The 25899-nt window shown below is 43.0% G+C and overlaps 1 protein-coding gene across 2 annotated transcripts in view; it reads right to left on the bottom strand.

The window, feature by feature from the left end:
- galnt2 (UDP-N-acetyl-alpha-D-galactosamine:polypeptide N-acetylgalactosaminyltransferase 2) overlaps nucleotides 1-22132 on the bottom strand; it is an 85817-nt gene extending 63685 nt beyond the window's left edge. Inside the window, exon 1 of one of the 2 annotated variants that reach the window (XM_048269821.1) lies at nucleotides 21762-22132. In XM_048269821.1, the coding sequence (XP_048125778.1) occupies nucleotides 21762-21857 (96 nt within the window). In that variant the 5' untranslated portion in view covers nucleotides 21858-22132. The remainder of the gene's footprint in view (nucleotides 1-21761) is intronic. The other variant, XM_048269822.1, reaches the window with a different exon arrangement.
- Between the last annotated feature and the right edge of the window lie 3767 nt (nucleotides 22133-25899).

Raw genomic sequence — 25899 nt, 5'->3', positions numbered from 1 at the left:
CTTAGTCAGACCATTTTGATCAAATACAGCCACCCATTATTCCCCAAAGTTAATAAGTCTACAACTATGGTCTACCTACCTTAGGGAATAGCACATCATCCAGGGTAGAATGTTCAGTTATATTGGCAAAAGTCTGATAAAAGCTTCATTTAAATGTGGAGACTTCACTTTGTTTTATCTAGTTTCCTCGTCACAGTCGACTTTATGTCCCCCATCAACAACTCAGCATTTGGGTTTTGGCTTTCCACCCCATCACGCAATAGCAATTCCAGATGATAATGACTTGTTAAATTTACACCATCAACACAGATGCTGCAATGCTCAGCTCTTGCCATAAGTCACATTCGTCACACCCCATTCAAAACGTGCAAATGTATTAACATGGTGGAAAAGGTTATGGAGGCCTAGATCTGCTCATTTTCCAGAGCCACCGCGTTTCCCCTCTTCCTTCCCTCCTGGGTGGGGAATCTGGGTCAGAAATTCACCAGGGCAATCGGCCAGCAGTGCTATGGTCGTGAGGGGAACAGCAGCTGAGCTGACATCATGTCTATATGCTCTTCAGGATCAAATGAATGAACCCAAAGGGGGATCTTCATCAGCTTGCATCTGTGGAGGATGGCTTAAGGAATTTTTCTTCAAACTCCCACAGTACGTTCTAGAAAGGTTCCATAAAAAAAAAAAAAAAACACATCTGACTCATTGCCAACTCAGTTAATATTCTACAGTTCTCAGGAGTGCCATGATCAGCGCTGAAACCTCCTTGTGTTAGTGGAGAACCTGTTTGAGATGAACCCCACGCTGGATGCTAACCATGCATCTTTGAGCCATGTCAATGACTGACACCCAAGTCAGAAGTGCTCCCAGCCTTGTGCAAGCTCTCTGATCTGCATCTCCAGTCAACACTCAATGCAGTCCCATCTCCAGCCTTGACCCTGGGAGCACAGAGCTGCTGCAGGTGTGAAGAGTATTAAGGGGGATGGCACATTAGAGCCGACACCTCTCAACTAGGATTAAGATCGCATTTAGGATTAATGATATGTAAATGCCATTACACACTATTAAATGTCATCACCATCATCAGATCCATCTTCAAACACATCACAGGTGGTGTAACAACACCAGGAGATCAAACAGGGATTTGTTTCTATAACCATGTCAGTTCTTTGAACCTGATTTTTATACTAAACAAGACAACGCGTTTAAGTCAAGGCAAGTACTTTGTAACTAATACTTAGAGGCACTAGTGAAAAACCATATAATGTAGAAACTATGCTATATGTGCTATATGTGACCACTTATGCACTGCAATAGTCCTTTTCATTTTGTATGGAGAGCCAACATAGCAGGCTTGCTTTTCAAAATGGCTATCAGATGTCCTTCAAGCCTCTGTGCCCCATGGACTTTCACAGCACTTCCAACAAAAAGCCAGCTCCTGACCAGGGAAGGATTACTAATGTCCTGCAGAGGGCCAGTGACCCCTCTTTCCGCTCCTCTCCTCCTGGTGGGCAAGCAGCTGATTGAGGCTTAATGCCATGTCAGCACCAATGGCTTCTCACAGCAAGGACAGAGTGAGGTGTAACAAGGTGAAATTAAATACATTAAAAATATAGGCCCTATAGGCTAGATACATAAATGGATGGAACATTAGATTAAACAAACAAGTAACTATGCAATCTGAGCCTAGGAGGAGTACATTTGAATAATTGTAGACTCCAAAGAGCCTTGTAAAGCACAACCACATCTCGTAAACCCACACCAAGTTTCAGGGGTATGACAGATCATGCCCTGACTGGTCCAGGCTCTTTCCAGGGAGGTCCACCTGAGAGCTGGGAGCATGAGGAGGCAGGACAGCGCTGCAGCCCTGAAACCCAAGCCAGCGCAGAACAAACTGAGACAAGTCACACTGGTGTGTGTGAGGCCAGGCGGCAGGGGGGTGCCTCAAAGAGGCGATTGTGTATGCTGGCTCCCGTCCTGCAGACCCATCTGCTGATGGGGCCAGTTCTGTGGATGGGAGTCGGGGAGAGGAGCAGGGAGTCATAGGAGAGGGCTGAGGCACAAAGTAAACCTGAGGGTTGGTGACACTGGCAGAGGAGGCGAGGGGGCTCGTTTGGCAATGCAGGCAGGAAAAGCATTCAGGCCTCAGTGAGGGGAAACAAGTTGCATGTATGCTGGAGAATCCAAAACAAGGTCTAACGACCACAAATGAGGTACTCAAACACAAACAACGGAGTTCAGAACCATATGTTTCAAACTTTGCAGTCTTATAAGAACAAGACATGAGAAAAAAAAAAAAAAAAAAAAAAAAAAAAAAAAAAAATAGGCTTCAAGCTGCTTCGGTTTACAGATCCAATTACGAAAGGTGACGCAAAATTGGTAATGGATTTTTCACATGTAGCTCCATGTCAATCTGGCAGCAGTATAATTCTGGCCTCGAACAAAGACCCTCGGGCAGAGCCGGAAAGCAGATATGTCACTGTGTACCACTTGTGAAGGGGCAGCCACAAAACAAGGTGGACAGAGCGTGCAGTCCAGCCCACGTCAGTCCATTCCAGCCTGTCCAGGCCCACTCAGTCCTCTCCTCTGGTGCAGGGAAACAGGAGAGCCACAAAGACAATCGGAGATGATCAGAGCTGCATGTAATCGCAGCTCTTAGGAGGAAACCTAAGGACGCGTAATGACAGACTTGGACCAGTAAGAGCCCCATCTACGCTTTAATTCCCAGTGCTCTTCTGTCTGGCGCCTGACACACACACACAAACATGCGCGCACACACACGGACACACATGCACACACACCCACCCTCTGCACCTTTTGTTTTCATTGGCTTGCGAAGGCGTAATTGTAGAGCCATTTCAGCTCAATTTCTGGGAATGAGCTTCATTTATGGCCTGTCATAAAACACAGCAAAATTACTTCGATTTAAATTTACAGAGAGTGCAGCCAAATCATTAATCAATTCATTTGAAAAAAGATCCATCTATTGCTCTTCGTTACTGTCTGAGGACGACCTGTTGTGGCCGATTCCACTTCATAAGACTGTGATCGTTCATAAACCTGAGTGCTTCACTGCATTGCTACAAGGTAGATGTGTCCAGTGGAGTGGAGTCCAGTGGGTCAAAAGGTTCCCATGGTGTCCTCAGACAGGTGTTCTCAACCCCTCCTGGGAACGTGAAATCAGAATCTACTTTTTGTTCTCAGTCACGGTTCCAGACCTGGGGAACGCAAGGTCATTTCCAAAAAAAAAAAGGCTCGACAGGTGGAAATGTTTCCCAAACAAGATGACACAAAAACCAAAAGAGTGAAGTTTTCAGAGTGCCACCTTATCCATGAAGTGATAAGCAGAGATGGGCAGGCCAAATCAAACTCACAACAGCAAGATATGAATACAGAGAGAGGGAGGGAGGGTGATAGAAAGAAAGAAAGAAAAAGAAAGAAAGAAAGAAAGAAAGAAAGAAAGAAAGAAAGAAAGAAAGAAAGAAAGAAAGAAAGAAAGAAAGAAAAAAAGAAACAGCGAGAGAAAACAGCTTAGCCGCTTAATGGAACATGCTAGCATACGCGCCAGTAAAATGGGTCAGGGTGTAGTCAAGCCCTCTGCTCGCCCTCCTTATTTCCACTAGCTGCCCCCTGACAGCTGCACTGTAATAAAATGCCACATTCAAACCGCTCGGGTGATCAAACATTTACTTAGCAGTAATGCACAGAATGGGAGCCATTAGTTAAAACAACTCCGGCTAAATGGCTTGCAGCCTCAGCGCTGTATAACCTTTCAACTGCATCAAATTCCAAGGGAACATCTTTCCTGACCCCTTTCATTGTTAATGTGCTTGTGCCTGTGTCAGACCGCAACACTGAACACTGTCTGATGCCACAAGGCAAACACGCTGCTAAATATGTGACACACAAACTAAAAAGTGTCAGTAACTAACACTGAATCAATTGAAAGCTGAGCAGGCTTAAACAGCAACAATGCTCAGTGACTCCGACTCTGCTAAAACGTTCCATTAAACACAGTACATCCATTACAATCAATCAGGGCTGCGTTTCCCCAAAAGCGGCCTTATTATGACAATTGGTAACAGTGAGAGATTGTTTGAAAAGATAACAACTCTAGCTTTTCAGAAATGCAACTTTGTACTGGCTGGAGTTCAATATATTAACCTACTATAAACATATCACTTCACCAAATACTTTCTGTAGAGCAAAAGATAAATAAATAACAATAGGCACAGCAGAACCAGGTGGACATTGTCTATTGTAATTCATCAGAGAAAAGTAGCACATTACACAATGGCTCAGACAGCAAGGCTCCAGGTGCTCTTGAGATGCCAGACCCAGCCAGGCAGTCATGTAGTGTCACACTGTCCATCTCTCCACCACAGCATATGGGGGGATGGGGAAGGAAGGGAATATAGCACTCTTTTTAAAAGTGTAAAAGTTACAACTGTAAGATACTTCACTGCTCCCATACCATCAAACATGAATGCCTGGGTGGGGTGGGGTGGGTGGGGGGCAAGTGAGACAGAGATGACAGGCACTAGCTCTCATCTCTGTCAAGGGCCAGAAGCACAAGTCATGCTGGCGTGTGCGGTGGAGTGTGACCAGCTGGTATGTGCGTGTGTATTGGGGGTTCTCTGTATGTGTGTGTGTGTGTGTGTGTGTGTTGCCATACAAGTGCTATTGTTGTAACCAGCCCATGAGACTGTATGTGTGTGTTTTGCAACTGTGAGTGCTCTGAAGGTGACCGGCCTGTCTCTTATGTGAGCTGTGAGATGAGAGAGAATGAGAGTGACAGAGTGAGAGTGAGTGTGTGCGTAGGGAGTTTTCAGTAAGTCACCAGCTGGTGTGGTATGTGTGTATTAGAGAGCAGATGTTAACAGTGTCCCTCTATGATGTTTGTACATGTCTATATTCTAGTGTGTGTGTTCAGACTGTGACCAGTGTGTAAGCATCTCTGTGAGCGTGTGTGTGTGTGTGTGTGTGTGTGTGTGTGTGTATGTCCACAAAACATCTCAAGGGAGCCTTTCCCTTCCCCCAAAACAACAATAAATATTTTAAGGGTACATTCTTTAAAGTACAACTACAAAACCAAAGGCCACTTTTGCAGTCCAGTCTTTTTTAAAAGATGGGCCTTCAGCATCAGGCCCCTCCACGCTCGAATGAGATGTGACTCATTTGAACATCAACCCTTTCCCAGAAATGGCGCAACTCCAACTGTCTGTGTGCACCAGAGGAGTTGTGCACAGTCTTTCTTCCACAGTCAAACCATGTAGTGTACGCCTGAAAACTTGTCTGACCTGTCAGTTATGTCCAACCATGCCAAACAAGCCTTGATGCAGTGACACTGATGAAAAATTCTGACACTGTTGCATGAAACAAGAGAAGGCACAAGACAAATGGCTGGATAGCTAGAGATTAAGAAATGATAGAAAAAAGGGCCACAGACAATAGTGAGCTGTGACAGCTTGGTGCCAGTGGAGCAGGCGGATAGAACCCATTTGGCACATCCTTAAAAGCATAGCCCATCACATTTTGGGAAGAGTCCATGAGGAGATTTAGAAACAGATACGTTTTTCTAATGAATCCAAAAGAGAGACTCAATGAGGAGACCAAATATAGAACAGACCCTTGTTCGTGTCATTTTTTAGATATAAACAAAGAGCAAACAACAAAAACAGCACCACAATAATCATAACCCCCAACCAAGTGTGGTAACTGGCACGCAAACTCCCAAACAAACACCCAAAGTTCATAATCAACGTCAAAGGCAGTGAAGCCCTGTGAGCAACATAAGCTTAACAGGCATCCTTCTATCCCATCTAACAAGGCCAGTTATTCTATCAGAATAGGCTCTCCTCACAAGATCCTACTGTTCTAAATAGGTCACACATTGTGACTTCCACAAAGACGCTGGGCAGAATGCATCGCCTTGTTATGCTTAAGATAGCCATAACTCAATCAAGAGCTCAACAACAAATGCTGTTGTCTGCAGCACTGCATCATACCCCCACAGTGGGGCACAGCTTTCGTCCAGCTACAGAATATAGAAGGTGGTGGTGGTGGGGGAGAACAAACTCAGTCTTAAAATATCTTTCCCCTTACATGGAAACGTGATTTGTGGGGTACCCTCCTGTGTTTTGGATGGACATTCCCTCAACTGGAGAGCATTTCCTTGCATTCTTTCTGTACATGCTTTTTGGTATGGATCGCCAACAGCTCTAAGAGTCTGCAGTGTAATATGGGTAAAACTGTATTGCCAGACCTCGCTGGTTTCCATGTAAGGGGAGTTTGAAAGCCTCGGAGCATATTTCTAGGGCAGGAGTTACTCCTGGAGCTTCAAAGAATTTCAACTGCTCGAGGAAGCTCACTATTAAATTTGTCTGACACACCAGGCCCACTGGGCATGAGACTATGACATACTTTATAAAATGAGGCCTTTTAAAACAAAGCTTACGCCTGTGCTAATCTACTGTAAAAATAGATCAATAATAAGATGTAGCTTTCCAAGAATGTGTTAAGAGACAGTTAATTTAGTTCATTGCATGCATCCTTTTGATGTTGCATACCTTTTTTTAATGAGGCCGTGTTGCCAACCAGGTGTATCTGGGTTACAAAAACGTCTTGGCTCAGTCCAGTCAGTTAAAACCATCAATTAGATAAGAGAATCAGTAGGGTACCAGTTTTGTTTCATTGTACCAGGCCTACTGTATCTCAAAAGCAGGCTCAGATGAAGCTGGAAAGGATTAAACACACGGTTTCACACTGCGGTAATCAACCGTGATAATTATGATATTTGAAAAGAAAACGGTAATTATTATCGTGGTTTACCATTATACCGGTAATCGTTACATCCCTAATAACCATATAGCTGTAATCGGCTCAGTAAAGTCCTATATTACACACAAGAATCTCACAAGGCATGTTGGATAATGTGGAGGTACTTTGCATACCATGTTGTTACAAAATACTATGAATAAAACTCATCACTACGGTAATTAAATTCTGAACACACAAGCGTATTCATGCAGCTTAATGCCTGGAGTCACCATAAATGTTTCAACTGGAAGATTTCATCCTCTGCATTTCGCTTTGAATTGCATCATTTTTAAAATCCAAAACGCTATGCTCGCATCTCTGCTGAGTGACATTTGTAAACATCCGACTCCTAAAACATTAATCATGCGAATGCAAAACAGCCCTGAGGTTTCACTTCTGCTGATGTCTGTGAAAAACACAGTTGCTCTTAAGGCTGTCAGAGACATGACTCAAAGAAAAATAAAATCTTCAATGTCTCGGGTGCCATTGTGAATTTGATATTCCCCTCACCGAGAGCCCAACTCTGCTAGTGCATTAAGTTCTTATTAGAGGGATTCAAGGTGCCTCTGGACACACCACTTAATGTTCAACCATTCATCGCACATAACACACGGGAAATAAAGGGAGGGCTTTTTGACATCTAACTACTCTCTGCCATCACAACGCAATAAAACCTTGGACCGAAGTAATATCGCAGAACGCCCAAGCTGGTATGCTGGAAGGAAGCACCTCATTCTGTGATATAAGTGCAGGCCTTTGTGAGTCAAAGCGTTCAGGGGAGTGTTTTGTTCTCTCAAGGAGATTTGGAGTCTCCACAACAGACCGTATGGCTTTTATCTTTCCTGCGTGTGCTGCCATTTAATGGAGGGACACATTGAAACGCTCCTTGCTTGGAAGTGGAAATGAAAAGACCCCAGGATGCACATGAACACAGCACAGGAGGCCAACTCTGGAACAGACTTCCAAACCTGCCATGGGAGAAAACAAACAGTCCCCTCTGCCAATTATTGATGAACCCATTCAGGCCCTGTGTTCGTGCAAATGCTGTGGACAGAACTTGGTGGAGGTGCAACCCTGCGGAGAGACTTGCTTAAAATGACAGTTTTCAGCTAAAGTCATCCTGCAATCCACTGAACGGTACTGGCTTCAACAGCCTATTTTGAGCTCGTCCTGCCTTGGAGAATGAAAATGTTTCCAATTAAACCGTAATGACCACAAATCATGAATTATATTTGAATTATATGGGAAAGATTTTTAAAAATCCTAGTTCCTTTCCATGTCACTATAAATTTCATTTTAAAATCAGACAGGGTGGAGGCTTGCGAAATGTAGTCTCAGTGGATTATGACACCACTGGTCACATGTACCACCTCATGAATACAAAACACACACACACACACACACGTTCCAAGTTCCAACAGCAGAGTAGTGCTTTATGTGTGTGTGTTTTAGGGCAGGGACTTGGGCATTAAGGTGATGACACATTGTTCTGATTAGCTGATCATGACAATTACTGATGATCAAGATTCTCTACAGTGGTGCAACAGGAATGTCTACAGAAGAATGGTGCAATGGGAATGTGCCAGACAACTCAGGAACACTGCTCGAAATATTGCCTTGCATATAATCTAACAGCTAATAATACACATAGGAAATCACACAATGTGAATTGATGAAAGTAGGCCAAAGTATTAAAAACTGGATGTATAAATCAATAAATGTGTGAAAGTTGGCACAGTAGGAAGGGAAGTTAAATGCTGATGAGGCCTTTTCCATTTTCAGCTGAAAGGTATCATGCCAACTGCTTTGTCAGGGTAGAGATCATCTCTAAGCTTCGCATGGGAGTGTGGCTGTTTTAATTCCAAGCCTGTCTTTGTCTTTTCAACTGGACTAAACTGGACTGCTCAAATTAAAGCTGTTGAGAGGAATTCTGATCCTTGGAGCAACCATTCTCACCATAGATTTCTATGCTCACAGGTAAATGAAATGCTAAACTAGCAGCCAAGTCACACCAAATTAAATCAAGTCAACTTGTCAGTGTTATCACTGCATCAGAGCTCACTGGTGTCCATCAACTGATTTAGTCTAAAAGGAATAGTCAACTTAGCCGTGGTCTACTCTGCTGGGTGCCCGAAGGCTGTTGTTAACATAAGAGGATGAGAGTGTAAATTACCCAGCTAACACTTCCATAGCCTGTCAATTATATGGTGTCTGCAAAAGCTTGCTTATCTAGCACTGCTGTTGTGTCTTCCTCTCATTCTGTAGTACTACCATTCAGGTAGCTGTCTCTGACAGTCATCACCGTTTCATTATAGAAGTTGCTGAAGGTGCAGAATGCCAAACAAGGCGTAAGCACAGGCACAGGACTCACAATACCCTGATGGGTGGCTAGGAAACCCATTACGGCTAGTTCATTCTCAGCGTTAAATACTCTGCGTTCATGGTGTCTGTTTTTTGTACGTTTTCTTGCAAGCTTATGGATACAGACAAAAGGGAGCATAAATCAGGGTTTAGAAATATGAGCAACCTGACTGCCATTGTCTTTGAGAATGTGTACTTTATATTACCAATATGTTGGCAATGAGGATAAGTACTATCCTCATGGTCTGTATTAAACACTTTTTGGAGGTATTTTTTCATATTCTCGAAGTCACAACAACAATATCCACATTTCTGAATAACAAGTTTCAAAAAATATTAAATGAAAACCTACCTGAATCCACAAAGATTTGCCAGTACACTGCCTTCCGAATTCTAAACAATTCAATCAAATGTATTTATCATGTATGTTTTGCCAGTTTTCTTGTTTTATGTCCTGCCACTTACACCGGCCAAACGACCTCAGTTTTCAAGCTTTAAAATACTAAGGGAACTTTGATTATCTAAAATCTCTGTCATCTGTAATGTCCATACAAATGGAAAACAGAGTCTGATCTTGGACAGCCATCAGCGATAAGGACACAAACAAAAGAATTTTTAAAACATGGGAGAAAAAGAAAAAAAAAAGAGACACTGGCGCTGTAAGGATTAGGGACTTAAAACCAAAAGATTCACAAAAGATTCACACTTCACTAAGGCCTAGTCATTTTCCCCGTCATTTATAGAGCCTAATCTAGACATAATCAAACACCTTCTTTCTCCCTGAAAAAGCCAGCATGTCCACCATGACATTGAGCAGCTAAGAACCATTCACAGTGTGTTCATTAGTCTTGGCGTGCCATGCTGATTATTTCTTAGCAGCTTGTGCAAAAGGGCCAAGTACAAATCTGTGCCTGCTGCCAAAGTCTGCAGGGTCTCTACGACTCAAGTTTGGTGGGGGGAGGGGAGGTAAGGTGTGAGTGGCTGTCTGTGTGTGTTTGTGGGGGTTACTGCTGGGATGACAGAGCAAAGTGGTTCAGCGGCCAAGTCCATCTGCCTGATGATGAAGATGGAGAGGCACGCTACAGACAGGCTGCCACGGACTGAGCAGAGACAACACTGGGCCAATCTCCTTCTGTCGGCAGTGAACATCAGATAACATCTTTGAGAGGTGTGTGTGTGTGTGTGTGTGTATGTGTTTCCTACACATCACCGCACCCCCCCCCCCCTCCTCGTCTCTTGGTATCTCAGGCCTGATAAGCTTGCCAGCGTTTCCATCCAAATGAGTGGTGGCGAAGACAAACAAGAGCTCCCACTGCAGCCTCTGTTTTGACTCTCAGTCCATGCTGAGGGAATTCAGAGGAATGTGGGTGGATAACCTGCAGGGGAAAACGTTCCTCCGCATCAGACCCGGATGTGACAGCCCGCGGCGCGCACTGATCTCAGGCCTGTTCTCGCTGCAACCCACCGCGCGTGTTAGATCCCAACATTATCAAAAACATGGGAGGGGGTGGGGTAGAGGATTTGTTTTTGTGCTGCAATAACAACTCAAGGAGCTGAAATCTCTTGTTTGGCAAAAAGGTCGCTGGCAGAAGACTCTACAAGAGCTTCCATTTAAAGCCCTTTCAAAAGCTCTCTGGAGGCAGGGGACAGTGTTGGGTCCAGAAAGGGGTTACATTCAGTCAGAGCCCTCTCCCAGAAGAGTGAGCACTTAGTGCTGCACTGTCTGAGCCGTTTCCTCACTCACTCCGCAAAATGGACGTTGGCCGAGCAATATTCAATTTGACTGAGCCGCATGGGATCGAAAACAGCACTTAAATTTGGTCATAATCATTAGTGTTAAAGGGCAAGTGGGAGAGGAGGGCTCGTTCTGAAGAGGAAAAAGTCAAGCATTCACATCAATGCCCAATAAGCGCAAATGCGTCATCTGCTATAGCGTCTTCGAAAGGAATTTATTCATGTTTCGTAACTTTCCTAACCCCACTGGAGGAGGCCACAAAAACAGGAGTAGGCTAATAAAACCAGGGAAGAAAATGGCTGTGACGCTCGTTGTGTCTCCTCTCCGGCTCCTCTCCGGCTCCTCACAGACGGACTAATGGCTCTCCATCACCCATCAAGCCATCAAGATAAACAGACACACGGCTGCTATTTCCATCGGCCTTTCCCGTCACTAGCGTCTTGATTTTTAGTGTACAGCGTTTAGCCCCACTCGCTGCTCGGGGCCTTTGAGAGAATAAACGGTAAATTATATTCTCTCCAGGGCTTTCAGAGAGAAATGGCACTCTGTTGGAAAACAGCAAGACAGCTTCAACTAAATTTATTAATACACAAATTAATAAAAAACGCATTTATAATGCTTTGAGACTTGCTTGCAATGCTGCCTGAAAGACAGACAACATTTAGGGCAGCACACCTTTAACTGCCCTTTTCATAACGTTGCATTTAGGGCTGCACACCTTAAATTGCCCTTTTCATAACGTTGCATTTAGGGCTGCACACCTTTAATTGCCCTTTTCATAACGTTGCATTTAGGGGTGCACACCTTTAATTGCCCTTTTCATAACGTTGCATTTGGCAGTTAATGAGAGAGAGTAAATGGAGCCAATAGAGTGGAGGGAATGTTCAGATTAACACGCAACACTCTGGACTACATCTAGAGCTGAACATACAGTTTGTGGTGTTGGTGTTTTTGCAATGTCTAAGCCACAGAAACTCACTTAGCCATTCCTGTCGGAAACATTGTTTTCTTGCCTTTTTTTGCCACAACGGCTTCTTCTGAATCAGACACGTTGTCTGACTTTTCCTCCTTGACCTCAGGAATGCATTGCTGTAGGCTCTGGATGACGCGACGTGACCTGCACAGTTGACTAATCACTCCCGGACCCTCCCCCGCTCACACACACTGGCCTAAACTGGCTCCCCGGCTCCCCAGTGGATCACTTGCTACCCCAACAAGAAATAATAATAATAATAATAATAATAATAATAATAATAATAATAAAACAATTGGAAATTTGCAGATCGTATTTTCTCTTCTCCCTTAACTTTCATTAATGTGATGATGCACCATGGGGAGTGCTTCCAAAATCATGCCAGCTCGGGTTCATTAAAAATTCATGAGCCATCATAAGTTTTGCCTTTTTATCCCTCGTCTCTGCTGAAGCTCACCAGAGGCTCAATGTCCTCACTCCACAAACTGTGGCATTGTGTTGACACTCTCCAAGTACCCATAATGCATTTCTCAGAGGAGTCTCCCCAGCGTGTCCTAATCAATAGAATAAGGTCATCATTATTAACAAGTGTTCTGCACACGCTAAATTATGCAGAGGCGAGGCCACACCGGTAGTCATTTCTGGAGGGCTAATACCTAGATTAAAACAACCCCTATAAAATATGCCCAGTTCGATGTTGCTGTTTCCTTTATAAAAAGGACAAATTTATTCAAAGCAGCCCTATTGAGCAAAATATACATCATTGCATTACATGAATGTTTATCATCTCCTAATTCAGCAGACCTAATTCTCATCACCATCCATTTTCTTTGATCATTAGCAATCAAATAAGCCTATGATTTGGCAAAGACTATTGTTGGCGCTTTAGTCATAGCCCAAATAAGATTAAAGTGGCAATGTAATCTTAGCCTAATGTCAATGAATAAAATACTGTGACATTCTTTCAAAGCTTCTTTTTTGGTAGGCTACGCAAGCCATTGATGCAATGTTCTTTCTTCTATTCCCTGACCACAAATGCTTTATGACAAAGCTCTTTAGAAGGAAATGCTCATTTTTTTCGTCTGTTCTTGTATCTCCACAGCTTAACTCATTGACATTGTGCTGATTAGGCTGCAAGAAAGTCAAGTCGCAAAAGGATTTTACACTGAAAGACAAACCGATCACCAGATGAGTAATATCAAAAGTACTGTGTGCCTCCATCGGCTTTCACCTAAGATTGAAGAAAATTATATATTTCAGGGCCAAAAGGAAAGGGATGCCTGATTATGGCAATGCTGTTTAGAAGATGAAGAGCCCAAACAGCTGTTTTTGTAATGTGCCTGGAGGTGGACGTTCAACCCTCAGGGCTTTTAGGTAAAGTAACTGGCTCTGCAGCACTTTTTGTTCTTTGCTGCAAGCTTTCAATGGATGGTCAAGAGGAAACCACAACCCACTACTACAGCAGAAAATTTGAAAAGTCACCTCATTCCACCATAAAGGTTAGCTTAAAGTTCAGTTTATGGCCTTAAAAATGTTCCTGCTGAATCTGTTGACTAATGTTTAGCAGGAACTTAGCAAAACTTACAAAGATATTTCTTAAAGGTTACTAGACGATGTGAATAGCGGAAAAGCCTGGTTTGTACACTGGAAACCACGTGTGAATGCACACTGAATACACATCAAGCACAATGAAACATCGCACAGAATCCCGTATCCCCAAAAAGGTCTGGATAAATTCATAAGCACAAAAGTAAGGATTCAGTTCAACTGACCTATTCATTTAAAATAAACCTTGTGACTAACAGCAAATGACACAACTCTATGAGAACGCAAAACAGCATTCTTAGTCACCAAAGGCATTACAGTGATTTCCTATATTACCCACATAACTCCACAGTAACTACCACAATATGTGTTCCCACCAAAAAGAGATCCACAAAAGACTATTTAGATCTTAAGCACAGTACCAAGCAGGAGCTTTTAATAGCTCCTTTTTGATATCGCTGATGGACCTTTTTGCAAAAAACATAAGACTAATGTGAGATTTATGAGAGTGGTATAATGGAGAAGAGAGAAGCTCGAGACTGTCACTGCTTGTTAGGCTGTGCCTTGTATCTAATGCTTGTCATTTGAAAACAAGAAATATATAAAAAATAAAAATAAAATGGGGGGCTGTACAAAAATTAATTAAGAGGTTTTTTCGTCTGGGTCCTTTGAAGTAGTAAATTTATGGCAGTGGGAAAACTGCTTACTAGCTCGTTAGCATAGGGAATCGTGGGAGTCTGCATTCTCAATTGCATTCAACACACACTCACCAAAATGCCCAGCTCTCTTGCCAGAGGGATTAGATGACACTCCAGTTATAAAGGAATTCTGAAAGCCCCGGCCAATTATAAATAAATTCTCTTTTCTCCAAAAAATCTGATCCTCTACTTGATCAGCCAGAGGTGAATACAAAGAAAAAGCCGATTCAGCCATTTATTCCTTTCCTGCTCAGGAAAAAGGAGGTTTATTTCGTCACAACTGTGGAGGTGATGAGCACAAAAAAGGCCATTATTCCATACTAGAGTTCCCAGGATAGAATATCTCCAAACTTTCAAATACGCTGACATACTGGATGCAAGCATCATAGGATCATCAAGTCTTCAGTGATATTAAAATGAATCCAAACTAGAGAGGCACTCAGACTGCATCGCAAACATCATCTCCATGGGAGAGCTGGTATTCTATTGTGAAATAGGCCAATATGAAGGACTTCATAAAGCCCACTGTGCTACACAGCAATCTGACCTCTGACAATGACGCCAATATCCCTTTTGAGAACCCATCCTGGGCTGGAGCCCTGTTGTTTCTCTGGCCTATTACAGGCAACAGCCTTTTAATGGCAGCATGCATTACCCTTCCGCTAAGAGACACAAAGAAACAAAAAACAGACCCTCATGTTGTGTCTGGAACCGTTAAAGAGCAGATCCGTCACCATCACTAAATACGCTACTGTGCATCTAGAATAGCCACTTAAGGAGAGTGGAACAAGAAACCCCCTGACATAAGCTTTCAGCCCATCTTTAAAAATCATAACAGCATTTTAGCAGTGTAAACAAAGCATTAACTGTCCATGAAACTTCTGATCTCTGATCTTGGGTAGAAACATTGTTTTGCCAGCATGAAATAGGACAGCTCTCACATGAAGTGTTTGACCAAAACGTTTGTGGTGATAATTGTCAAAAGCTGACAAAAGTCAAACACAACGGTTGACACTTAAGGGAGTAGAGTCAGAATCATCCTTCCATTATTTCTATAAAACTACTTACACATCACAGAACAACTTAATAGGCCATCTCTGATTCAGTTCCATCAGATGAGACTTCCAAAGGCTCCCCTAAGCGTTCATTTACTAAACTCAGTAATGGAGAATGCACAAGAGAGAGACATTTGGAGGACTGATTATAAAGAGACGAGCATTTCGGAGGTAAATAATATTTCAAAATTACAATGCGTGCTACACTTATCACAGCAACCTTGCTGTGGCTCCAACCTCACTGCCATCTGAGGTTGTTTTTCACTGAAGTACTGCGCCATAACAGCTTTGACAAAGGATTGGCATTTCTTTGCTAGACTAACTGACAGTGCTGTGCCAGGACTAGATGCCAACATTAACCAGTCACAACATTTAACACCATCTGTTAAATGTTACGTATTGAACAAGCCAATTTATCTTCAATCATCATCAGAAAGTATTCTGAAGTGTTTAGAACTTTTGTGAGATAACAACACAGTTTATCGATTAGCAGCCCTGACAGAGTAGTCACACTCCAAGAAAGTTATTTAAAGGAAATCACATGAAATTACATATTCAAAGATGAAGCTCTAATTTAGCCAAAGGTCTGGATTGAAAAGGCAAGAAGAATGTGACAAGGAAGAAAAATAAAATGATTATTGGTGCTTTAACTGACATATTAAGCAATTATGGTCAACTTGCACACAGCTACCAGCACCTACCACAAACTGAAGGTGACTGGAGAAGCCGAGATACAGTGCTCACATGCACAATAGGGTAGGTGACTGCAAGTACCATGTGTATTTCTGCATACATTCAGCCCATGTGTATTCTGCATGATGTATTCAGCTGACCAATACCAAAATTTTGACAACAATCACACAAACAAGCAGTGCACAGGCAGCGTGCCAGCAACCACTATGCTCTTTAATCTAATCTATTAAGGACATCAATGTTTCTTTGTTTTCTGATGAAAGACTAACAGTTCCCCATACACATAGGACACAAACAGGCTTTCTCAAGCTGCAGTGGCTTTGCAGTGCATTTCAGACACTGATCAATCCAGCTACTTACAAAAAGGTTTTTACAGCAAACAAAATAGTATCCAGATGTAGACTTCATCTATCTAACAAATTAGCACACAATCATTTTCTCATCAGATGCTAAAGCCTACATTTGGTTCAAGAGTCACTGAGTGAGCAAATCCATCCAATGTAACTCCCTGTGGTGGATGCCTAGCTGGAGCAGCTTGTGCATGACGCAAACGGTTCTCCCAAATTACCTCCCAATCTGCACCAAATTTTACCATTTTCCTCGTTGTGTGCTTTGTAAACAACCTGAGACATTTCAGTGCAGTGTCAAACTGGGGCAGACTATACAGATTGGTTTGTTATGACTCTCTTGGTAACATTTTACTTGGCTATTCTGCCCACAGAGACTAAAATTGCTGTTGAACGATCACTGAACATCAGCGAAACAGCGCAACCACATACAACCCCTGACCTTAACTATAAATTGTAGTCAACAGATAGTTTGTTGATAATCTGAGCATCTGTAGAATAAAGTTAGTGGGCGGACTATCAAGTGAAGTGTGACTCTGAATGCTTTCCTTTTGCTTTCCTTTTAATGAAGTGTGACTCTCTTCGATGTCCCTTTGTCAAAACGAAGGTGAAGAGGCCGAGAAACGAAGTTGAAGAGGGCGACGGAGTTCCTCATAATTCAACCTACTTCAGCAACATCACGTGAGGTTGTAACCGAGGGGTAGTTACCACACCAAAGCCTCAGAGGCAATGGTTTCTTGAGGCTGAAACAGCTCTTTAAAACATATTTATGGTCGCACATAAAATCTTCTGCTGGCCAAAGGTCAGTGAGAACAGGCTCATCAAATGCAATGTGCTGACCACATGGTTGAATGTTTTCACCCACAGGTTAAACATGGCCTCTCGCTCTCAGATGAGACCACTTCTTGGAACAACGGGCCACTATCTAAGGACAGGTCTCACTGGAGCCATGTGTTGACACAATGGCACCTGCACATCAATCAAAATATAAACAGGGTTTTTCCTGCATAGAGAATTGTGAGGTGGCCGCTTCAGTAAAATCTTGTCGTCTCCACCTCCTGACAAATTTCTAGTACTTGTTTTCACAAAAATACATTATTTCCTAGCATTGGTCTCTGTGATTTGACAATTGTAACTGTGGTATGCAATTTTCTTTTTAATGTTATCCATAGGAGCTGCTCTCTCTGGCAATTCATTATCCATGCCATGCCCTCTGCATAATATATTTGAGCATGACTAAAAGCAAGCCTTCAATTAAGACTTTACCACTGAGATTATGCAAAGTGCCTGTAATTTAGCAACAAAAGGGGAATAGCTAGCCTGGGTGCCATTCCGAACTTACTCCCGCCCCACGGGAAGTTCGGTCTGGCATTGCTCCATTGTGGTGGAAGTATGCTCGCCATAAATCGGGCGGACCAATCAAATCAGGCTTTACGATGATGGACAGGTGAGCAACAGCGCCTGGTCTATCACGTCATCTGAGCACGCTTAGATTAGGTTTATGTTTGAAACGCTGTGGCTAGAAGGATACATGGCTTTTAAGACCCCATAAGAAAAAAAAATCATATTATTTAATGGGTTTGTATCACTGAAAACGATTATTTCTGAAAACTTTGGCCAAAGTTGAGATGTGCGAAAACTGGTGGTTTCACTTTCATCAAGGGAAAACAGCACTGTTGCATTGCGACATGTTCCCTCGTTCGTTTGAAATCTCTGATTGACCACCTGTTCAAGGGATTTGCAACCATTGCCTTTCCCAGCTGTTTAACATGTTTGTAGCAGATCACTGTTCAACAGAATTATTTTTAAAAACGGAGGGAATATAGGAGCAGAAGGATGGTTTGTGTGTTTTCTTCCTACACCTCACGGTAAGCTATTACGTTGCTCTGATTGGCTAGGTCTATCCAATTGAGTGCAGAGGCATTCCCCCCCTGTATCGGTTGAAACACGCCTCCATAATTACGTCCCAATTGAGCAGTATCAGACTCATATTCTGACTAGAATTTGAGTATGACAACGTCAGGCTAGGGAATATCAGCTCAGAGGTATGGAGGTTTCCAGGTGGGTACATTGTAGCCAGAAGCAATAGGCCTAATAAAAAAAAAATAGAAATATGGAGGACTCCTACAAACACACACACAGCTCTCATGGAGTTCCATCCCCAGGATGTAACCTGACTTGCAAATTGATACATTTCCGATGTCCACACACTAGGGCTTTGGCATGTACACCAAGAACTGAGCATACTGTGAACCCAGAGGACATTCATATTCTCACAACCCCTGCCGTCTCCCACTGCTGAGATGGCTAGGGGTGGGAGGGGGCAGGTGCAGTGATCAGACTGTCAATAACTACATGCCACAGTGAAGATCACATCAACCACACTCAAGTAGCTGGCTCCCCCGTACACCCTCTCTTCTTAGGCACTCAATGAGGGAACAGCAGCTTGTTGCTCGAATCCAATTGCAGACATGCCACTAAACAAACAGAGACAGGCTAAAAAAAACCTGTCATGACTTCTTACTTTTTACTTTACATTGAGCCATTGTCACCTCAGATGTGGGTCTCAAGGACACCCTCCTCCTCCTTTTCCTTGCACCCCCACCCCTCCCCACCACCACCCTCCAACAGGGGAGTGCAGGAACTCATTTTCTTGTGAGCAAGGATGGGGACAAACGCTTTTAACATCTGCTTGGAAGCACATTGTGTAACCAACACAGTTTCCAAGCGGAAAAGCCGAGTCACATCAGCAACCACCGGTGCTGACAAGAGCCTTGGTGACTTTTTGGCAAACAAGTACCTTGTCCGGCGAGCCGTATAGTCCTCCAGACACACTTGCGGCTGGACACATCAAAGCAGGGTGGATAAAAATAGATCATCCCTTCAATGCAGCCGAAAGACGCCCAAGCTGGTGCAAGCTGAAGCAGCAACAGGAACTACTTCGGCCCCATGTGAGGGATTCGGCAAGCAGCTGAGTGTGGTCCTGCAGCTGACGGCCTGCCACCCAGCTGTTTGACACTCAGCCACGCTGCACCCCTGTCAGCCACTCACGGAGCCTCTCTACAACAGCTGGTGATGCAGATAGGAAGAATCACTAATGTGGGCAGTGCTTTCCCCTCTCGCTCAGGGAAAGTCACACAAAGGCAAAAAGTACAGAAAAAGAGGAAAGAAAGACGGAAAGAAAGACAGAGGCCACAGAAAGAAAGCTGCACGCTATTTTTGGTTGCTGATGAAAGTCATAATTAGCACAGATAGAGTGGCAATCATGTTGGTAATGGAACATAATCAAGATTGTGCTGTAACGAATGAAAACGGCGTTAGGTAACGACATTATTTTTTTCAGTAAAGGGGTAATCTAATTAATTACTTTCCCGTAGTTACAACGCCGTTAAGGTTACTCGACGTTAAATGCGGTGCGTTACTATGCATTGATTGAATAAACTGTAATCCGAACGCACCCCTGGCTCACAGCTAGTGAGGAGGTGGGTTAATAACGACATAAGCGATTATGATTGGCTAAGGCAGAGTCATGTTTCATGATAGCCAATCAGAGCCAGTGTTTTTACACACTTGCCAGCACACGCGCCACACAGCACCAGCTAAAATAGAGATTCGACGAAACAGCAGAGGTCAGGAGCAATCCGGTGAAAAGTTGGCATTTTCAAGGTGGAGATATAAGCACTACTTCAAATTCATTGAAGTAACGCAAATAGTTACTTTCCCTGGTAACGAGTTACTTTTATCATAGAGTAATTCAGTTACTAACTCAGTTACTTTTTGGAACACGTAGTAACTATAACTAATTACTTTTTTAAAGTAACGTTCCCAACACTGGTAATAAAACAAATTTGTTTGAGGGGAAAGTACCCAACAGGACATAAACAATAACTGCCTTCACATATGCACTGAACTTCCGACATATTCTATTCTATAATTGCCCAACGCATTACCCACACCTGACACTACCAGTCTAGTACTACCAGTAGGCCTACTATTAGGCTAAAGATTGTCTTTTAAGGGACATTTGCAATGCCTTGTGGAACTTATACATGAATTGCACTTTTAGACTCTTAGACTGTTACAGTCAGATATCAAAGCTTCATGTTCATTGAGTAGCCTAATGACCTAGAGGTAGATAGATAGATAGATACTTTATTCATCCCCAAGGGGAAATTCAAGATATTGTACATCAACAGACCTACGGTTGACTTCAGCCTGTGTCATAGATTTTTGTTGTGAGGCAGAAAGATCTAGCTTTTGCTGCTTGGAGGACTTTGCTCCGAGTCCTTCTTTGCTAGTGCATGGAGAGCCATCATCTGTGGTGGAGGTATCGGTGTTTTTGGCCACTAACTTTAGATGCGTGTGTGAGATGCTTCATTAAATTAGAGTTGCTTACAACGGTTGTCGACAAAGTCTTCGCTCCTGGACATAATGTACATACAATGTGCCGTTGGTCTACAGACTACAGTCACTTTAAGATAATCTATTGTCCCCAAGAAATGCACAATAAGACTCAGGTTTCTTTGAAGAGCTGGACAATGAGAAATGTAATGTCACAATGACTGCAATGTCACGTCGCATATCCGCGGATGATCTGTGGTTTGCTTTCCAAATGGTAGGCTACACGACAGCGTTACTGCTTCATACCGGTTTCATGCGATGGTCACAATTCACACATTCGCTAATCGCCAACGGTGTACGTAGGCCTATGCAAAAAGTTGTCTGTCTTAACTAGACAAAACAGATCACCAATGTTTGAATTCGCCGAAAAAAACAGCCAAGTTAACTGACAGTAGGTTGAGAGGCGAAATAGTGACACTGACTGTGCCATTCGTGCCGAGACTACAAAGGCTTCTTTCAGCAAAGAGAATAGGCTGATCTTGCTTACGAAGTTCAGCCGACTTTAACATTCATCACTTAACCTAGCAATGGTAAGCTTAGCAAGCTATCATACTGGTTTCAAATCTTAAATTAAAACTCAGTAACAATATGAGATCCCTCCGTTCACTACAAATCGACCGGTGTGTTCTAACGTAATTCCATTTCATTCCTGGAATACTCTGATCAAAACAATTAAATTTCACTCTCATCATAAGCATCGCCGGCAGGAATAATGTCTGGACTTGGTGTTCAGTGAACTAAAGCTCACAATTAGCACACGTTAGCTATGTTAGCTAGTTGGCTAACGTTTCAGTTTGGAGACCTGTCTTCTTAAAATTCAATCACAGCAAACCAACTGATAGCAGCACTGAGCGGCGCCGTGAGCACCTCGCGATAACATTATTGCCGTCCTCTTTCGTGCAAATAAACGCCTATTAAAATACACTCACAGCGACACTAACACTTACAGCAAATTCCTGTAATATTAATGATAGAATAAATATTTTCCAACATTCTACCACTAGTCACTTAGGTGAGTGTCCGTGATCAACCCCCTTTGTATTTAGTAAAATGCAAAATATCACGAGCCACAGCGTAGTCTTACAATAAATGCTTGTCGCAAAATCAATAAGTTACCACCAACCAAAGAGGTTTTCTTACCTTTCGGTTCAATGTTGTTCCCGAGTAGAAATAGTATGCTATACCAAGCACCCAAAGGACGGCGAAACATAATAATATCCTTGATTTTCTCCGCATCGCTATGAAAGAAATGTGAAAAATCAGTGGGGCTAAGGATCGCTTGCTTTGATTAAAGCTCAAGTTGTCCGATCTGTGACCAGCGTTTGCTCCTTGCCGAGCAGCACTCAAAGGCTCCAGCTGCAGCCGTGTAGAAGGAGCAGGAAACAGCCAACATCACCGGGTTAGAGGGGAAAGGGTAACAGATTCTAATCCAATCACGCTCTACAGAGGCACCAAAGGAGGAGGAGAGATGAGGAGGTGGGCTAGCCCGTCTAACTGTAGGCTACAGCAACAGAGGAATCGTTGTTTCGAGTCTGCAATTTAAGCGTGATAAATAAATCTGGTTCGATACAGATAAGACAGACCCGCATGCATATAGGCTAAAGCTGCTCATGATATTCATTCGTTTGATATAGAGACAGAACTTGAATTTCCCCTGGGGATCAATAAAGTATCTATCTATCTATCTATCTAACAAGATTTAGGGTGATTTTTGTAATGAAACGGATGCAATCTGAAACAATAAACAGAAATGCTGTCAGTGAGGGGAATGGAATTAACAAGCAAAATGCATAGGCAAATTGGTAGGCTAATGAACTCTGTGATCTATTAGGACTGCACGTAGGCTAGTTTAGACTCTTCTGGGCTGGGCTGCAGTTATACTGCCGTCTTATGAAGTAGGCTAATGCAGTGCAAAAATATTTTCATGTCCAAAATATTGCATATCTGCAGTAAAGTACAAAAATATTGTATTTCCTGTCTGCATGAATTGATATTTCCTCTATTTCAATCTATAAAGTGGCAATTGGTCTTGGTCACATATTACTTAATAAGTTACTATTAATTAATTATTATTATACAGGAAAACTACTTTATGGTTATAAGGATTGGTTCACTCAGCATCTAAATATGAAACTAAATTAGAAACCACATTGGTAAGCCTCTCAGATGTCTGCATCTAGGACAGGTCTGTGTAGTCTTTCATCTCACCTAAGCCAGGAAGCCACATGGTATGGATACGGCTTACACAGAGAAACTTATAGTCGATAAATGTTTAAAGGTCATTTCCATGATCAAATATGATTAAACCTACCATCAAAATCTTTTGATTGAAACAGTGTTGTAAGAAACTAAATGGTTAGACAAAGCAATATACTTTGTCATGAATACGTAATCCCATGTTTTGATAGTCACTTATAAAACACTGGTTGAGTAGTGATCATGGCTTCAGTGATGTGCATGCTGTGGACAGTTTGTCTCAGTCTGTCTTCCTAAAGTTCCCGTCTGGCTCCAGTACAGCTGAGAGCTGCCTGCAACTCATTATCTGCTGCAGAATCAATAGACTAAGTCTGGCGACAGCAGCCTCCCCACACTCTTCTAGAGCCTTCCAAAGTGGGCTAGGCTCTGAGCACTCGCAATTAAAATTATAGAAGAACAGGTTTTGATCACAAGATGGCCATGGCCTCAGCATTGCTCAGAGGATCCAGCCAAAGTCTCTGTAGGTGTGATTAGGGCTAATGTATAGGAGCCAGGAGGGCAGGTGAAGGGAAGAATGAATTCAGGTATACTCGCCTAATTAGCTGTGGTGGTGGTGATGAGAAGACTGCACAGACTTCTGTGGGACAAGGGGAAGAGGGAGAAATTCTTTGGAGAAGGACCTTTTTGACAACGAATGAACATCTGAGCCTTGTTCTGAGCCATTGAGCCAGTACAGGGTAAAGTGGAAATGGTGATCTTAAGAAGACCCTATCAATGCATCAGAGAGATCAAAGCAGCAGCAGCAGGTTTATTTCACATAGTACATGTGCTTGTCTGTGTGATATATTTAAATAAGTTACTATTGATTTTATTATTATACAGGAAACTACTTGAAACTTGCTTGTAGGTTATGAAAGTTATATAAAAAACTAAATTAGAAACCACATTTGTAAGCTTCTCAGACATCTGCATATAGGGGCCAAGTCTGTGAGGTCTTTCAGCATAAAGGCCTGAGAGGAATCAACCTTGAAGGGGGGAAAGTGCCTTAACTAACACAGTCTCATCAACAATTTATTATTGCAAAAGTCAAGTTTGTCTCCATCTAAAGTCAAGTCTCCATCTATAGGCATCATTAGGCTTCGTGCCATTTAAAACTCACTTTGCACGCATTCCCAAAATGGTTTCACATAGCTGATGGCTCTATCAAGCCAGACATTACAAAGCAATCATTTTGGCTCTCATCGCTGCACCTTTTCAGTATATCAGGCTGAAAGTGTATTACGACCAAACACAGTTCAGAAATATTACATAGCAATAACTGCCACAACAAAGTTCCCATCAGCCTTTTATACCCTGTATCATAATTTATAATATCATAATTTACACAGTATCATAACAGAATGGGGTGGGTTGTGTGTAACACTAAGGACATTTGAAAAGACTGACTGATTTTTATACATCAGTGAAACTTTTTTATGAACTAGACCTCAAACGAGTCTTTGATTAAAGCCTTTGAAGGCACCTCTTTTATTAAAGTTACATGAGGAAATGTATACCAGCACGAATGGGCTTTCCACTCCAGCGGTCTTGCAATCAAATCTTGGCTAAAACATGGTACCTTGCATTCTGACAACTTTAAGACAAGTAATACTCTCACTATCGATGTTGTTGCTTTCCTTTGTGCAGGGACAAAGTTCAGGAGAAAACTATTATTTCTGTGAGTGACACACAGTGATGTGTGTTTGAGAAGTGGTTCCTTGAATGATTCCTCACAAAAGTGAGCAAACCAAACCATCTGTGGCCCCTTCTCAGTACAAAATGGATGGTTGGCTATGACACTCAAATTGCTGTAGGGGAATAGGATAGACGTAATTTCCTTAGCTCTCCATCTATACGGTGCACTATACTGTGCCAAGGCATGTCCACAGTCAATCTACACACACACACGGGCGCTCCCCTCGTCTTCCGCTTGTGTGTGGTGTTATGACTACACCCCCCCGAGCTGCTCACCGTGTCACTCAGCTCACTGACTCTGAGGAGCCTATGGCTGAGCTCAGAGCTGGCCCAGTTTGTGCAGCTGCAGGAAATATGGGAGAGGGGCTAAAGAACCAGGCTGAGGCAAGAGAAAGCACACACACACACACACACTAAACCCACATTTTTACCTCTATCACTCCTGCTTGCTCTCTCTCTCTCTCTCTCAAACACACACAACCCCCATCTCTCTCTCACACACACACGCACCCACCCAAACCAAATCCCCAACCATATCACTCTCTTGTAGCATGCCTTGAGTAGATTGCATAACCCCAACCTCTCCCTCTCCCCCTTGTTTCATTTCTACCGCTCTGGGTACTGGGTACAGCATGTCTGTTTGCCTTCACTGGTCAAGAGGAGCAGGAATGGGAGGAAGGCACCAGTGTGTGCCACTAAAGTACAGCTCCCTTAGTGCACCCCTGGGCCCCATCTCACAGTTGCCCTGGGAGGCAGATTAGGAGTGATTGTTTTAAGTGTTCCCTGACATCTCATTAGCAAGCCTGGAGTCTGGAGAATACTCTTATCTACACCACTCTCTCCCTACGTCTACACACACACAAAATCAGGTCAGGCCTCAAACACACCTTGAGGATCTCCTATGTTCCTGGACACCTAGAGACAGCAATGGTCATTTCGATCTCACTGTGAGATCAGCTCTTCCTGAAGGCCTGGGGAGTCTTCGGTGGGTGGGGGTAGATGGGTTTCTTTGGTTGGGAGCCAGTAGAAATGAGTGGTGAAGGCTCATTACTTCCCAAAGCTGACTCTTACTCCATAATCATGATCATCATCATCAGAGTCAGTCTCACTCCCTAATCATAGAGATGCAGGCTATCCTGCAATTTCCATACATACACATTTATCTTTTCCTAGTGGAGGTGTGTGTGTGTAAGATCCTTAGGTACAACGTGGCACCAGCATTCCTTGTAACTTGCTGAAGTAGTTGTTTTCAAGAGACACAGTGTGCTGGTCTCACAGGAAGACCGTTGTACATTCGACATACATGTACGAGTCTATAAGCAGTTAGGGCATCTGTGGAAATGAGTGG

Source organism: Alosa alosa, chromosome 18 (genome assembly GCF_017589495.1).
Source record: "Alosa alosa isolate M-15738 ecotype Scorff River chromosome 18, AALO_Geno_1.1, whole genome shotgun sequence".
In the NCBI taxonomy this organism is placed as follows: domain Eukaryota; kingdom Metazoa; phylum Chordata; class Actinopteri; order Clupeiformes; family Clupeidae; genus Alosa; species Alosa alosa.
Note: the sequence above shows the minus strand (reverse complement) of the source record. Positions and strands in the feature narration are given on the sequence as shown.